Genomic DNA, 18,248 nt, shown 5'->3' with positions numbered 1-18,248 from the left:
AATATTTTTGCCTTTGTTCTGACAAATTTACCAGATACACAAATGGAAATATAGTAATCTTGTATTTTAAACAATAATAATAACTTAATAAGATTATTCAATTATCCTAAAATCTCACATCAACTCAACATGTGTGGCCTTTCAGACCTTTTCAACGATTGTGGTCTATGCATTTCTTCCCCAACTGTCTTCAGTACAAAAGCGCAAACATAGGACGTCACGTGTCACGTGGTTCCTGTTCCGTTTTTCAGCGCCGTTCAGGATGGACCAACGGTTTTGTTTCTTCTTCTTCTTCATTATGTTTTAGACATTTACTTTTCTATCCCATGTAGGAATCGTCGTAATTAACAGATTTAATCAAAATGACTTTGAATGAGTCTCCGCCTGCAGGAACAAACCTAATCTCTTATAGCTTTATTATTATTAGCAGGCAATATTTACGATATTTAACGACCAACGATTTGAACTAATGGTTAGTCAACACGTATTTACGTTAGGTAAAGTAGGAGATACGTATAGATATTAAAACATGACATTTATCTCACATTTGAGATATTTCCCCCATCATGACCACACGCTTTGTTTAACCTGTTCACTGTCACTGGCCCACCGGTGGACCCACAGCCATTACATATTTAAAACAGTAATATAATTCTGCCAAACTATATCATTTGAAATCTTAGAATCTCTAGTTTTCATATTTGGTGACTGATTTTCAAAATAAATTACAGAGGAGCAGTAATTTATCAATTTGCAACAAGCATATTTTCATACTCATAAGGCATGTTCAGACCTTTATTTTGAAATAGCGATGAACATGAAAAATCATTAAAGATTGGTGTTTGTTTTCATGCCAAGAGTTCAAAAGATAACATCCATTCAATTTTTTGAGAAAAAAAGGTCTGAAAATGTTTTTAATAGAAAAAAATAAATAAATTTATGATTGTGGTGGCAATCTATAACCCACATACATGTTGTTTTTATGTTTATTAGAGGCTGAATTCATATCAAATTCTGCCAAACTTCCCATACTACTTCTATATAGGATGTCTACTTCATAAATTGTATGAAAATAATGGAAATATATGGTTCAGATCACTCAAACCATATATGGAAAGGGAGGCGCCTTTATATGGTCAATAATGGAGCTTGGTTGACATCTAGCGAAAAAGTGTGGTACTGCGCCCAAACTAAATCTTAGTGAAAGCTCATTTTTTAAGATATCAACCTGAAATTTGGAACACAACTCGTTCAGATTTTTGTCTTTGATTTCCTTGCAGTTTTAGATTAAAACTTTTGTAAAATATATATTTTATAAAAAATGTAAAATTTTATTTTTACATTTTAATAAATTAAACTTCAATAACTTTTTCTGTTTCACTTACATAAGTTATTTCACTTCTACAATAATCTGCCAAATTTCATCTTTAAAACAAGGCCAGCCTCATGTCTATATTCCAAAATATTCTTGAATTACAACCATTTAAGTTTGAATAGTGCATTGTCATGTCTATACAAAAAGTGGGGTGACAGTTAACAGGTTTAACAAATGTTGATATTATAAAACTTTAAAAAATTGCATAGACCTGTGTACACTACTTTATTGCTTAGTTTCATTGAGTAGCTTTCTTCTTTCATAACAGCTCTTCAACTTCCAGAGTTTTGGTGGCAGTAAACATTACACAATCACACACCTCAGCTTATACATCCACATGCTTATAAAAACAACCAGGACAAAAATAATAATGTCAGTGTTATTTCATTGTAGTGGTCAAAAACAAAAATCCTTCATCAGCTGCACATCAATTCTCAATGTGTGTATGTTCTGGAGTCAATATCTAGAGAATAGATAATAAATAACAATAACTAGCTGACAATGAGTAACTTCATAACCTCTGAGCTCTAAAGCCAAACGTCTATTAGCCAAATGAACATGAAATCAGTTCATCGAAGGCCTCTGTTCAAACAATCAAAAGGTGTATGGCAAGTCCCGTTATCATCAGCAGTAATGACAATTAAAATGAGATTAACTATTAACTCTTCTAAACAAAAAAACATTCGTCCTTCGCCGCAGCTCTAGAAGTGTGATCATTCATCTTTGGGAATCCATGTTTCATGAGTTCATTATTCATTTCAGATGGCATGTACAAAAATAAATTTACAAGCAAAAGAAAGGTTCACAGTGATCTCTGTTTTCGTGCGTCCGGCACTCTGTGTCATTTCATACTTTATATTTCTCTTTTGCGCTGTCACTTATTATACAGATATGCTGAAAGATATAAAGAGAGAGAGATGTCAATACATCATTCTGATCAGACAAACAAATACACAAAACTGATATCATTGCACATTTACAACATTACATCAGAAAGGACCAAACACTTACACTCAAATCCCTGAAATATTCATTGTAGTCTAAAGCATATCCCACCAGGAACTTGTCAGGAACTTCAAATCCGATATCTACAAGAACACAAGACATACACACGCAAGGGGAAAATTAAATTATATTTAACAAGAAAAAAGCTCAGATGTTTTGCATTATATTCAAATTAAGCACATTCCAAAAATTATATTAAAAAAATATAAATTAGAATATTTAATACTATAATTAGAATTATATATTATTTTAATGACAAGCACATTCCAAAAATAGATAAAATGTGTGTGTGTATATAAATATATATATAATATTATATATATATATATATATAATATTATATATATATAATATTATATATATATATATATATATATATATATATATATATATATATATATATATATATATATATATATATATATATATATATATATTATATATTATATATATATATATATATATATATAAAAATTGTAATTAATATTATAATAATATAATAATTATAATAATATAATAATTTTAATGATGACAATCACACTCCAAAAAAATATTTTATTTATTATGATTAGAATTATATATTATTTTAACGACAATTAAGCACATACATATATAAATTGTATTTAATACTATAATTATAATATTTTAATGACAATCACATTAAAAAATATATATATATTTAATATTAGAATTATATAATTTTTATGACTATTAAAAAATAATAATCTTCTTTCCTTTCGGCTGTTCCCTTCAGGGGTCGCCACAGCGAATCATCTGCCTCCATCTATCAATAATAATAACGATTTAATGTAATTATAATCAGTTCATGGAGATTACCAGCGAACATCTGATCAGTTTTCCACCAGCATTCAGTTGAATCTCACAAAGAATTGTCAATCATATTTAAAAGGGAAGTTACATTTTGCAAATTTCTTGCCTTTATGAAAATGATCAATCGTATAACAATAGTTGTCCCCATAGAGGACATTAGCTGACCGTCTCGACTGGTGGGGACCTGCTACACAGCAGATCAATGGTTCCCAACCTGTCAAAAAAACCTTTAGTTTTTGTGAATGCTGCACATGATCAGCCACACTCTCAACCTGCCGATCACACGGTTATGACGCAGAAGACGCGAGCATTGAAGGTGGAGAGCGGCTGAGCTAGAAGATTCCTCGTCTTCTTGATTACAGACTCGCTTTAGCTCGAAAGTGGAAGTCAAGAGCGAAAGAGAGTGACATTTGTGCTTGGAGGATGGATATAAAGAGCTTATCAGCTTTCTGTCTAAAAGCATTGCATAACTACTCTGAACACAGACAGATGAGCGCGTGTCTAATGTCCAACAACATAAATGCAGGGCGTTTTATTTCTCTAAGTGATGTGGATTAAGCTCAAAATGTTCATAATATCCAATAAAATCCAGTGATGAGAAACAAAGAACTCACAGTCGGGACGGTATCCTGAGCTCCTGGGCGTCCTTTTCACCAGTAAACTGAAATTAAATGACATTCAATATTGTGAGATGTATTAAATAAAAAGAACAACGTTCAAATAAACAGCAGTCTTATTTTAAACACTAATGCCCAGTAATTTAACCACTAATGAACACAGAAACATCTCTAAAGGCCAGTTCACACCAAGGACGATAACTATATTAGGGTTCACACCAATGCACAACATCATTCTGTTCATTATAAGAGCGCTGCGGTTTTGTCGTCTGTCTCTTTAAAGCTCTTCTTTGGTGGGGGCCTTAAATGTTGCATGTACTGAATATACACGTCTAAAATATGGTTAGAGGACAACTATTCTCTTGTTTTGCACTTCAGAGATGTTTACGTCTCACCTGACAACTTTCACCATTTTAGGATGACATTCATTTAATAGTTTGAGTAGCGTTTCCATAGTTCTTCCTGTCTCCACGATGTCCTTGGGGAGAAAAAGAGAATTCGTTTGCTGTCAGCATCTGTGTTTTTATCTCTCAGCACACAACACATTTCACACATGTTGGTGCAAACACAAATTTGACATGAAATGCAATAAACTTTGAACTGAAAACTGAATCTCACCTCGACTATGAGCACATTCTGTGAGGAAAGAGAAGGAGACAAATTACCCATCTGCATTTTTATCATATCCAAAGTATATGTACTAATGTTCAAAAGTTTGTGCTCAGTACAATTATTTATTAATTAATACTTTTTTCAGCAATGTCAATGTCAAAAGTGACATTAATTTTTGAACTTTATATTCATTAAGAAATCCTAAAAAATGAATCAAAAATAAGCACATTAACAGTGTCCAACTTTGGTAATGATAAATGTTTCTTGATCAGCAAATCATCATATCAGAATGATTTCTGAAGGACCATGTGACACTGCTGCATGACAGGAATAAATTACATTTTATAACATTCACATAGAAAACAGTTATTTTACATTGTAATAATATTTCACAATATTACATTTTCTTCTGTATTCGATCAATTAACTGCAGCCGTTGTGAGGCTTTCAAAAACATTAAAATGTCATAGTGTAAAAAAAACTAATACTAAACAAAAGTGCACACAGATCCAAACTCACTTTGCCAGAAAGAGCAGATAATTCATCTCCTCCAATAACCTTCACACAGTTTGTAGACTGGTCATTCTGGAGGGAAATCAGATCAGAAAAAGACTTTAAGTTAATGTTACAGGTTCAAAACAACTGTAGAGTCGTCAACTGCATCTGTGACATATGGTCAGTAATGTGACATGCTTGCAGTAATGCAAAAATGAGCAGCTGGCATTTCTGTTAAAACACTAAAAATGGTTATTTGAGGCTTAAAGTTGTGTAATTAATCCTTTGAGGTGGAACTGCTTTTCTATAGGATGAACTTATAGTTATATTGTGATACACCGCTATTAATATTCTGCCCAATACCAATAAACCAATGATTACTTTCATATAATGGTAATTAAATGATAAACATTGATAAATGCTAGTAAATCATACTGTATTTTGTCTAAAAAGAAAACACTAAAAACTAAAATCAATTCAGGCATCATACTGTATCAAAATGGATATTGCTTAGTTATGTTATTAGCATTTGAAGTCAAACCTATTGTGAACGATTCATCCATGCATATATTTCCTCTTTTTTCCATCATAATTCATAACTTGATCTTCCGGTGAAGCATCAGACCTTTCTCTGGTGACGTTTGCTGAACTTTTATCATTTATTCACTTTAAACTGTCCCTTACAGCAGACTGCAAGCTTACATTCAGGTCTGCATCCATTTTTGAGGGCTGCACTTTTTTTTCTCATTTTTTTAATAATCCGATTCATGTACATGACAAAAAGATGTGTCACAACTTCCGTTCCATCACAACTTTAAAGGGTTAGTTCAGCCAAAAATTAAAATTCTGTCATTTATTACTCACCCTCATGTCGTTCCACACCCGTAAGACCTTTGTTAATCTTCTGAACACAAATTGAGATATTTTAGATGAAATTCGATGGCTCAGTGAGGCCTCCATAGGGAGCAATGTCATTTCCTCTTTCAAGATCCATTAATGTACTAAAAACATATTTAAATCAGTTCATGTGAGTTCAGTGGTTCAATATTAATATCATAAAGCCACGAGAATATTTTGGTGCGCCAAAAAAAAAAAAAAAAAAAAAAAAAGACATATAGTGATGGCCGATTTCAAAACACTGCTTCAGGAAGCATCGGAGCGTTATGAATCTTTTGTGTCGAATCATGATTCAGATCGCGTGTCAAACTGCCAACGGCTGAAATCACGTGACTTTGGCACTCTGAACAGCAGATTCGACTCAAAAGATTCATAACGCTCCAAAGCTTCTTGAAGCAGTGTTTCGGCCATCACTATATATATATTTTTTTTTTTTTTTTTGTCACACCAAAAATATTCTCTTGGCTTTATAATATTAATACTGAACCACTGTACTCACATGAACTGATTTAAATATGTTTTTAGTACATTAATGGATCTTGAGAGAGGAAATGTCATTGCTGGCTATGCAGGCCTCACTGGAGCCATCGGATTTTATCAAAAATATCTTAATTTGTGGTCTGAAGATGAATGAAGTAATAAATGACAGAATTTTCATTTTTGGGTGAACTAACCCTTTAAAGTTTTGGTGGAATGGAAGTTGTGACATCTTTTTGTTATGTACAAACAACAGCATATCTTGGTTCTGTGAAACATAGCAAAACCAATGTTGCAAAACCAAAAAACACAACCTCAGTGTCCATTTTTTGGTCTTCCCTCTTATGGTTCTCCAGTGATTTTCTAATATTAAAGGTGCTAAAGAGGAACTTTTCGTCGACTGAGAAACCAAAGACTGTTAGTGAGTTTTTTAAATAAGCGTATGCGTAAGAACAAAACTCGTGCACGAGTATTGGAACACGAGTGTTTACCACCGGCATTCACTGTGTCATGTTAGTGGATTCATTATGTCGGACTCACCGCAGGTAACTCATAATCTGCAGTTGTTACTCCTGTCTCCGGGCAAAAACATCGCATGCGGCGCCTGTGGAGTGTGGAAAGTTACTGGAGCGCGCAGCCGCACTCATCTCTCACAAGGAAAGTCACGGCAGTGATTGACAAGCCAGAGGGCCAATCGTTTACGCGATCATCATGGCTGATGTTTTTAAGGCCCTACCTCGTGCACAGATGATGTATATTAATATTATTCCTTTCAGTTCACCTAACAAATAGTCTTTTATCAGTTAGTAAAGACAGTTTCAAGTAATATTTCAAAAATGTATAAAACAAAACATCCTCTTTAGCACCTTTAACACGGGTCCTAAAGCTCTAGCCTGATCATAACCCTTCTTTTCCCAGTGATATTCCTCTGAGCTTTCCTCTTTTGTAATGTCTCTCAACCATCTCTCCTTCTACAATCTGAGGACACGCCCCCTACTGCTGATTGGCTACAAGTGTTGTGCCGCTCAGTCCAATCCACCTTCAACAGCGTTTCTCAGAAATCACTTACTGCACCCTTAAAGACCCGCTGAAGTCCGGTATATATCTAGAAGCTCCTCCCCTTTTTTCAAAATAGCCAATAGCGTTTCGCCTAGAGCCGTTGAGCCTGTAAAACCCAATTTTCCTCATAATCTCTAACCGTTTCTCCTCCAAATTGCTTTAAAATATAGAATTGTTTGTTGAATTCACATGACACTAACGCGAAAACAGTCTGAATCGTTCCCTATCCTCTATATCGGGGTTCTCAACTGGTTTGGCCATGAGACCCACATTTTCCCATGGTCCTTAAAGGAACACTCCACTTTTTTTGAAAATAGGCTAATTTTCCAACTCCCCTAGAGTTAAACAGTTGAGTTTTACCGTTTTCAAATCCATTCAGCCGATCTCCGGTTCTGGCGGTACCACTTTTAGCATAGCTTAGCATAGTTCACTGAATCTGATTAGACCGTTAGCATCGCGCTTAAAAATGACCAAAGAGTTTTGATATTTTTCCTGTTTAAAACTTGACTCTTCTGTAGTCAAATCGTGTACTAAGACCGACGGAAAATAAAAAGTTGTGAAGGCTGATATGGCTAGGAACTATACTCTCACTCAGGCGTAATAATCAAGGAACTTTGCTGCCGTTCCATGGCTGCAGCAGTGCAATGATATTACGCAGCGCCCGTGAGCCCCTGCTTGCACAGGGAACGTGCCTTGCAACCATGGAGACGTTTGTGAGAGACGCTGCGTAATATCATTGCACTGCTGCAGCCATGATACGGCAGCAAAGTTCCTTGATTATTACGCCTGAATGAGAGTATAGTTCCTAGCCATATCAGCCTAGAAAATCGCAACTTTTCATTTTCTGTCGGTCTTCGTACACGATTTAACTACAGAAGAGTCAAGCTTTAAATAGGAAAAATATCAAAACTCTTTGGTCATTTTTAAGCGCGATGCTAACGGTCTAATCAGATTCAATGAACTATGCTAAGCTATGCTAAAAGTGGTACCGCCAGAACCGGAGATCGGCTGAATGGATTCGAAAACAGTAAGACTCAACTGTTTAACTCTAGGGGAGTTGGAAAATTAGCCTATTTTCAAAAAAAGTGGAGTGTTCCTTTAAGTTGAAGCCTTTTTAGCGCTTAAGTGAAAATAAAGTGCCATTTTGGGGTTACGGAAACAAGAGTTATCATGGTAAATATGTAAATACATAATAGGCTACTAATGAACTGTTGAAACACTGAATCATGTTAAGTTGTATTTAACCCTTATTATTACTACTAATAAAATGCTCTATTTGTATGTAGTAATATGAAGGCAGACCACCGCATCTGAAATGATTGACAGGTCGTTGTTGAATGTGTCTGTATGCGGCTCAGTGAGGGAGTGAATGACTGCAGTAGATCTGGGACTCACCGAGTAGCTCTTTAGCCTAATGAAATCCACAGTCAATGGCACAGACTTATCGCTGTTTTGATTCAGTGTCTTGATGTAATCCATCAGGTCTGCAAAGAACTTATACCCTCCTTTCAGAACGCAAAGAGCCACGATATGATGTCCTCCCATGTCCCGAACGATATCTCTGGCCAACCTCTCAGTCCTGGAGAGAAGATCAAAGTTGAAGGGTAGAGTATTTTGACATGAAGGCTCTCATTAAAACTGGCTGAAGTCATGCCAATAATGACAGTCAAGAGATCCTAGGGGAAATTTGTTAAACAAATACATGGGAAAGCCAATTCAAATCACATGCCTCTCCTATTGCGCTAACATCATTAACTAAATCTACAGGGGGAACACAGGGCTCTTTTACCATCGAGGGCAATCCACGGCCACGTCAATACCACAACTGTATCATTTCACAAATGAGCACTTCCCAATCTCACCACAACAACCAGATGCAACTCAGTAGGCCTACTACTGATTAAACGTACCTGTCCTTAATGAGGCCGTTGGGTATTATGACACTGTCCAAATCCTCCTCATAGTGTTTCGGCACACAGAAAAGACTCAGTTCGTGCCCTTTGCTGTCATCAGCTATCTGCAAGAACAAAAAGAAATCTATTGTAGCATCTTTTATTACACAGAACCAATTATGGTTCCACAACGAACCAGTCAGCAGTTCTTAAAAGAACCATTTTGTGTGTGTGTGAAGATTACATGGATGTTAAAGGCTCTTCATGGAACCATTGATACTGATAAAGAACCTTTATTTTTAAGAGTGTAGGAATCCACTAGATCAGGAATTTCACATGAGGGTGAAAGAGTTCATCATGCAGTTTTCACATTTGCTGCATTGACCAACAGAAAGCTACATGAACAGATCTTCTGTGTGAGATGAGCTATATCGCTACACTAATAATGATAGACAATGGAGCTAATGTAACCACAACTTTAGCGAGCAGAACGTCCACACAAAGCTACTGTCATTTGAAATTGCCTTCACGTGCTTGTTAGACATCTAAATTATGATTTGAAAGGGGTGTTCATGTACAATTTCCAAGTAAACATGCATTTATGATCATTCAGATAGTAGGCCTATAAGTAAAGGCAGAATTACAATATAGCGCATCAGTCTTATAAACTACTTATATGGTCATTTTATCCTTTTTGGAGCTTGACAGCTGTAGTCATTTGCTTATAAGCACTGTATTGAAGAGCAAAACTTCATTTTTTTTTGTTCTACAGAAGACTTGTGGGTGAGTAAATGATGCCATATAAACATATAAACACACATATACATATATACACATATACATATGTGTGTGATATATATACATATGTGTGTGATATATATACATATGTGGGTGATATATATACATATGTGTGTGATATATATACATATGTGTGTGATATATATACATATGTGTGTGATATATATACATATGTGTGTGATTATATATATATATATATATATATATATATATATATATATATATATATATCCTGTAAATTACTACTTCGAACCGATCTAACCAATGGCGTCGCCTTGGCAACATACCCGCTTGTGCGTACAAACCGGTTTAGAAGACGATGAATTACGGATTTCGCGTTGACACTCTATGTGTTTACATTATTTCAGGCTTTCATCGCATATCAATTCAAACGTACGCATTAAACCTCATGATGAATGTGAATTATTTACTAGTTTGTAGACACACCGTGCCGAACCACACCTCATGAACCTGTCGAAATGCTGAGTCTTCATCTGACGCGCGTCTCACAAAAGGCGTGTTAAATGCAGCAACAAGGTGCGCTGGGTCCTCTTACCTCCAGATACGCGGCCATTCTGCTGTGTTTGTCCTTCAGGTCGCTGTTTTCGGACTCATGCTGGTGTCTGTCTGCAGCAGGAGAGTCTGTTCGCGTCAGGATAAAGCGCTCGTATGCTGTGCGTGAAGTCAACGCGACGCTTTCTAAACCCTGACGTCACAATCCATTTTACCCAATAATCTGATTGACCTGCGGTCAACCTGTGCTTTAACACCAGAGAAATGGAGTCAGCGCATTTGCGTCCCAGCATTGAACGGGTCGGTTTTGAGCAGGACTCTTCAGTGCATTAGTCTGACGGGATGCTGATAACGCCGCGTGACGTCAGACGGAGCATATCACAGGCAGTGGAGGGTGGACTAACTGAGAGATAGGGCTCTGTCAAACTAATGTAGCCCAACCTCTTCTCTTGTCTGAACTACACACACAAACAAACAATCCTGGGCAGAATGATAGCACTCTTTTGATGAATTTAAATAAGTTCCTCTAACAAAAACGAACAAATAAGACTCACCTGTGCTTAATTAGCTATCAGTTCACATGACCCGATGTAACCAATGAATGATGGTTTTTACTTGCATAAAACTACCCATCCAAAATAAGTAAACTTTTCCATAATCATCCAATTGAAAAAGTACCCCCCACCTTACCCCGTCTTAGGTGTACATGACTTTTTTATATTAATATCCTGATGCATCCGATCTTTATAATGGAAGTGAACAGGATCAACAAGTATGAGCTGAAGAAAATGTCTCCATCCATCCATCATAAACATACTCCACACAGCTCCAGGGGTTAATAAAGTCCTTCTGAAGCAAAGCGATGCATTTGTGTAAAAAAAATCCATATTTAACAAACTAAGAAGTAAAATATCTAGCTTCTGCAGGAGCAACTCAACTCACGAAGAAAGTGTAAAACTCTTGCAGTTCAAAAAGCTTAAAGAGATAGTTCACCCAAAAATGAAAATGTGATGTTTATCTGCTTACCCCCAGTACATCCAAGATGTAGGTGACTTTTTTTTCTTCAGTCGAACGCAAATGATGATTTTTAACTGCAACCGCTGCCGTCTGTCAGTCAAATAATAGCAGTGATTGGGAACTTGAACAATAAGAGTCGAAAAAACTTCCATAGACAAATCCAAATTAAACCCTGTGGCTCGTGACGACACATTGATGTCCTAAGACACGAAACGATCGGTTTGTGCGAGAAACCGAACAGTATTTATATTATGTTTTACCCCTAATACACCATGTCAAACTTCGTTCAGCTTCCGGTTAGTGAGGTCTGATCGCGCTCTGACAGCGGAAGTGATGTCTCGCGCTCATTGAAGTATATGGGCGAGACATCACTTCCGTCATCAGAACGCGTTTTTTGACCTCACTAACAGGAAGCTGAACGAAGTTGGACATAGTGGTGTATTAGAGGTAAAAATTATATAAATAATGTTCGGTTTCTCGCACAAACCGATCGTTTCGTGTCTTAGGACATTAATGTGTCGTCACGAGCTGCAGGTTTTAATTTTGATTTGTCTAAGCAAGTTTTATTTACTGTTATAGTTGAAGTTCCCATCTACTGCTATTATTTGACTGACAGACGGCAGCGGTTGCAGTTAAAAATCATAATTTGCGTTTGACTGAAGAAAAAAAGTCACCTACATCTTGGATGCACTGGGGGTAAGCAGATAAACATCAAATTTTCATTTTGGGGTGAACTATCCCTTTAAGCTACTTTCTACACCTTCCCTATTACAGAAAAAGTGTAAATGACGCAATGCCAGTTCCATTTTTTCCGTAATTTGAATCAGGAAGGGGTCTGGCAGAAGCGAAATATTTTACTTTATAACTTGTTAAATATGGATATTTTTCTTACACAAACACATCACTTTGCTTCAGAATGCCTTTACTAAAAGGATAGTTCACCCAAAAATGAAATGTGATGTTTATCTGCTTACCCCCAGGGCATCCAAGATGTAGGTGACTTTTTTTCTTCAGTAGAACACAAATGATGATTTTTAACTCCAACCGTTGCCGTCTGTCAGCTGTATAAGTGCGTCAATGGGAACTCCATCTATAAGAGTAAAAAAAACAAAACATGCACAGACAAATCCAAATTAAACCCTGCGGCTCGTGACGACACATTGATGTCCTAAGACACGAAACGATCGGTTTGTGCGAGAAACTCGTTCAGCACTCATTTAGTGAGGTCTGAATGCACTCTGACGCCAGAAGTGATCGCTCGCACTCATTGAGATATACACGCGAGAGATCATTTCCGTTGTCAGAGCGCGATGCACCAACCGGATGCTCAAGGCAGTTGGACATTGTGGTGTTTTAGAGGTAAAAATGATATAAATACTGTTCGGTTTCTCACACAAACCATGTCGTGTCTTAGGACATCAATGTGTCGTCACAATCCGCAGGGTTTAATTTGGATTTGTCTGTGCATGTTTTTTTTTTACTCTTAAAGATGGAGTTCCCTTACAGCTGACAGACGGCAATGATTGGAGTTAAAAATCATCATTTGTGTTCTACTGAAGAAACAAAGTCACCTTCGTCTTGGATGCGCTGGGGGTAAGCAGATAAACATCAAATTTTCATTTTTGGGTGAACTATTCCTTTAACCCCCCGGAGCCGTGTATGTTTATGATGGATGGATGTGGATGAAGACACTTTCTTCAGCTTCATATCCGTTGATCCCGTTCACTGTAATTATAAAGCTCGGATGAGTCAGGATATTTATTAATATAACTCTGTGTTCATCAGAAAGAAGAAAGTCATATACAAATAGGATGGCTTGAGGGCGAGTAAAGCCTGGGCTAACTTTCATTTTAAAGTGAATTAATCCTTTAGGAAGAGTCAGTGTTGTTCCACATGTTAATGGCTTCAATGGATCTTCACAAAGTGTTCTTCATGCATGCGGCGGATTATGTGAGTATTGATTACTGTTATATTGTTTACATTTGATGTATCTGTTGGAGAGATTTATAAAGAATGAAGTTGTGTTTATGAATTATACACTCTAAAAAATGCTGGGTTAAAAACAACCCAAGTTGGGTTGAAAATGGACAAACCCAGCAATTGGGTTGTTTTAACCCAGCGGTAGGGTTAAATGTTTGCCCAACCTGCTGGGGGGTAGTTTTATTTAACTGAACTATTGTTTAAAAATTACTGTATTGCTTAATTAAAGCAGAACTAAGCAAGATTCGCAAAGCTCCCCCTACAGGTTCCTTCAGTGAATCACACTGTCATAAATACTCCAAGCGCAGCTCTGGACTACAACGACTACAACACTCGCCAGCGCAGTAGTTTTGCAAATACAGTACAAGAAAGAGGAGGTGGGTAATTTGCAAATACAGTACACTCGATGGAGGTGGGTAATTTTCGAAATTGTCTTATAAAGACATAATATATACATTGTTTTTGAATTACCGCAAAGCATTTTGTCACTCTCGCGTGAACATGAGGCGAGATTGTGTCGGGTCGGTGCAGCTCAAGTTGCAAGTGCTGTATTCTGGCATAGACGTGCCAGAGGGGGTTAGTGCTCGCCTCAAACACACCACTACAAGGCAATTTACCATCGTAAGGACTTAGAAAACTATTTATGAAGGTAAAAAAAGTTACTTAGTTCTGCTTTAAAATTAACCCAAAGTATGTTGGAAATTAACATTTATTAATGTTCAATGAATAATTATTAAACAATAAACATTTATTAAATTGCTTATTAATAAATTTATATTAATAAACTATTAAACTATTAAATTTATATTAATAAAATATTAAAGCTTATTAATAAACATTCACCTTTTGTCTATTATTGTTGGCCTTATTTTGGGTTCATTTTAAGCTAGCCATATAGCAATTTTTAAATAATAGTTGGTTTAAATAAAACTACCCAGCAGGTTGGGCAAACATTTAACCCTACCGCTGGGTTAAAACAACCCAATCGCTGGGTTTGTCCATTTTCAACCCAACTTGGGTTGTTTTTAACCCAGCATTTTTTAGAGTGTACAGACTGCAAGTGTTTAATAATGAAAATAGCGATGGCTCTTGTCTCCGTGAATACAGTAAGAAACGATGGTAACTTTAACCACATTTAACAGTACATTAGAAACATGCTAACAAAACATTTAGAAAGACAATTTACAAATATCACTAAAAATATCATGGATCATGTCAGTTATTATCGCTCCATCTGCCATTTTTCGCTATTGTTCTTGTTTGCTTACCTAGTCTGATGATTCAGCTGTGCACAGATCCAGATGTTAATACTGGCTGCCCTTGTGTAATGCCTTTCATGATGTTGGGAACATGGGCTGGCATATGCAAATATTGGGGGCGTACATATTAATGCTATGTTGAGATCCGCCTGTTCTTCGGAGGTCTCAAGGGTGCTTTCACACTTGGTTCGATTGTCTGTACCGAACCCGAGTTCGATTACTCCCCCCTCCCCCTGCCCCCACTGGACTGTGTTCACATTATATTATTTGTTCCGACCCGTGGTTCGGTTGCGTCATCAAAACAGCAGCTGTTTACTACGTTGCTTAGTAACGGTGGCACAGGAGAAGGCGGCAAAATGCATTACGTTGCTCTCCTCACTTTTATATTTTTGTTTTTGAACCGTTGGTTTTGTTCATAACGGCTCTTGCGTCTATCTGCCGCGAATGTACAATGCTGAAGGCGAGCAGAAATGAGAAAAGCTACTACAGCTCTCTGTTTGCAGCACGTCAGTCACTCTCGTTGGGAAAGTGAGTGAAACACACATTTTTATCAAATTATACGGCGTTAATAGCGGTTCACTTCCGCAATTTGGTACGTTTGCATTCATATCTGAAGCGAACCATACCGGAGTTCACTTGAACCGCACCCCAGACCACCCTTTTTAAGCGGACTCGGGTACGGTTCGCGGGTGCGCACCCGAGTTCAGAAGACCGTGTTCACATCATCCAAACGTACCGAACTCTGACGTCAATCGAACCCGGGTGTGCACCAAAAGTGCTAATGTGAAAGCACCCTTAAACAAATGAGATTTATATAAGGAGGAAACAATGGAGTTTGAGACTCACTGTATGTCATTTCCATGTACTGAACTCTTGTTACTCAACTATGCTGAGATAAATTAAATTTTTCATTCAAGGGCACCTTTAAATCTTGCTGATTTTAAGCCTGAACTCATTATTCCTTGCCTATAATTCAATAAATCACTATGTGCAGGTATTAGCAATATTATTAGATGACATTTTGTAGGTTTTAGTGAAAATGGCCAGAAGGAATGAGCCATCTTCTGCAATCAAAGAGGATATTGTTGAAATGGCTAAATCTGGTCATTTGGTGTATAGGATATTGCTCATGTGCTGGATGTGAATGGTCCCAATGTCCACAGAATGATTTCAAAGCACAGTGAGAGCACTGTCATTCTGAAAGGAAAGTGCTGTGGCTGGTCAAGGAAGATTAGGGAATGAAAAATCATCTGAATGTGGGACCACCTCAAAACACCTTCTAAAGACCTGGATGAAACCTCCAATTTTACCTTGAACTGTAAGCCAACGACTATAAGAGTCTGGATTGAGAGGTTGTGTACCAGTAAAGAAACCATTTATCAGTTGTATCTACTGCAAAAAACACCTTGCATTTGCAAAGAACATAAGGATGATTGGAACCACATTCTGAAGTCAAAATTTAACAATCAAGCAATCAGGTATGTTCGTAGGAGACAACTGAACTGTTTTAATACCAAATGCATGTGTGGTGCCATTAAGCACTTCAGGGGAAACAGTGGTATTGGGGACACATGTCTGCAGCAGGTGTTGGAAGGATCTATAAAGTGCAAAAATGGACCAAAGCTTTGGAATCCTGCTGAACACTTTGGGGCCAAGTATGGACGATCTGTTTGGAGATCAAACATGATAATGATCTCAAACACACCACTCATGGAATGAAAGTGTTCGTGCTCAGCATTTTGAAGGCTTCCTCAGTCCCCTGAACTTAAAGCCATTTAAAAACCTTTGGGAAATTATACATTTGAATTGTGAGAAGTCATGCAGGTCTTCCAATGAAGCTCAACTTTGGGAAGAACTCAAGGAGGACTGGAAAGAAGTTAAGCATGACACATGCACAAAGTTTACTGGGTCAATGCCCTGCTGTAATCAAAACCCATGGCGATATATTGTCCCTGGCCAAAAATAGTCGCGGTAGGACGGCAAAATTCAGTAAAAATATGTAACAGAATAGTTCCTAAAAATGCTTTCAGGTACGTTTGTCTACAATTCTCTGGGGTTGCATGTATAACTATGACTTTTAGGTATGTGTAGTATATATTAATTAATTTAGTAAGATAATATCCATTGAGATTTCGATTTGGAACTATTTTTTTCAACCATGACAGGACGTGTCGGAGGGACATTAAACATCCAAATGTTTGCTATAGGAAACAAGGGAGAACCAACAAATCATTAATAACTGATTCCATTGTAGCAAAAGTGTGCTTTATTTCCAGTGAGCTTTTTGTTTTTCTATGCCTTTTTTGAATACTACAACAAAACTCATATTTAATTATATGCTGAAGTTTGCCTTTCTTGCCAAATAATTTTGTCATTTTAATACCTTAACCGTAGTGTATTTTTTCTACCCAATACACAAAATTTTGTATAATTGACACCTATACCAAAACATACAAGACACAAGGGAAAGAACTTCATATCTATCTTTATTCATATAGCAGCACATCTTACAGAAATATAACTGCAGGAGTATACAAATGTACTGATTAAAGCAAAAAAAAAAAAAAAAAAAAACGACAGATGTCTTTAGTTGACGTTTCTTCACGATACTGAACGTCATTCTTACACACTCATGAGTGAACGGTTGAATCTATATAACAGTGGTTCTGAACCAGGAGGCCAGTAGGGGGCATCAGCCAACTTACACAGGGGCAGAAAGATGGCTTATTTAAAATAAGTTCTAATAAATGTCATTTCAGTCTGAAAATAGGATGTTCAACCCTATTTGTCACTCTGGTGAAAGTGCATCACTTGAACACCAAACAACAATGTAGAAATTTGGTCCAAGCTTACCACTGTGCCGGTGACACTCTGGCAAACAGAACTCACCAATTTAAAATTTATCCCATTAACAATTGTTGTTAATACATACATTTCTTAAATTCTGAAATCACACAATTAAACACAATTATTGATTTTAATCTACCAACACTCCTAGTGTAAGAGAGAGGGTTGAGAACCACTGTCCTATTACAACTTTAAAAGCAATGGACGTTAATCACATCAAACAAAAGCAAACAAAATTCAAAACTGTGTAAAAAGAGTGCATTTAAAATGCGCCCCTCTCTCTCTCACACACACACGCACACACACACACAGAGCTGGTGATTGGGGTAAGCACTCTTCAAACCTCTTTTAATTTAACATTTACTAACAGAAATTCTTCAAACACCTGCTGCCCAAGCAAACAGAAAATCTGTAATCGTTGAGAACAATAACACTCTTTAACCTTGATCTTACACATTTCAAGAGGCAATAACCACCAGTGGATGAGAATGTCAACATATTAAATAAAGTAAAAATAAAAGTGTGTTGAGGCTGCATAGCAGTTTCATGATATAAATGTTCAGATGTATTTGAG

At 36.7% G+C, this 18,248-nt stretch overlaps 1 protein-coding gene across 3 annotated transcripts; it reads right to left on the bottom strand.

The window, feature by feature from the left end:
* Positions 1 to 1,408: 1,408 nt before the first annotated feature.
* hprt1l (hypoxanthine phosphoribosyltransferase 1, like) lies at positions 1,409 to 10,982 on the bottom strand. Of its 3 annotated transcripts, XM_067379276.1 has the most exons (9): positions 10,615 to 10,979; positions 9,279 to 9,385; positions 8,764 to 8,947; positions 4,960 to 5,025; positions 4,447 to 4,464; positions 4,224 to 4,306; positions 3,826 to 3,872; positions 2,387 to 2,463; positions 1,409 to 2,269 (listed from the first exon to the last, which is right to left on the bottom strand). In XM_067379276.1, the coding sequence occupies exons 1-9, from the start codon at positions 10,630 to 10,632 to the stop codon at positions 2,222 to 2,224; spliced, it is 648 nt and encodes a 215-aa protein (XP_067235377.1). In that variant the 5' UTR covers positions 10,633 to 10,979; the 3' UTR covers positions 1,409 to 2,221. The 3 variants fall into 3 exon arrangements, with proteins under 3 accessions (XP_067235377.1, XP_067235376.1, XP_067235378.1); XM_067379275.1 differs by lacking the exons at positions 1,409 to 2,269; positions 2,387 to 2,463 and adding an exon at positions 3,126 to 3,425 and having other exon boundaries at positions 10,615 to 10,982; XM_067379277.1 differs by lacking the exons at positions 1,409 to 2,269; positions 2,387 to 2,463 and adding an exon at positions 3,130 to 3,438 and having other exon boundaries at positions 10,615 to 10,982.
* Between the last annotated feature and the right edge of the window lie 7,266 nt (positions 10,983 to 18,248).

The sequence above is a fragment of the Chanodichthys erythropterus genome, chromosome 24 (assembly GCF_024489055.1).
Source record: "Chanodichthys erythropterus isolate Z2021 chromosome 24, ASM2448905v1, whole genome shotgun sequence".
Lineage (NCBI taxonomy): Eukaryota > Metazoa > Chordata > Actinopteri > Cypriniformes > Xenocyprididae > Chanodichthys > Chanodichthys erythropterus.
This window is presented reverse-complemented; position numbering and strand designations above follow the sequence as displayed.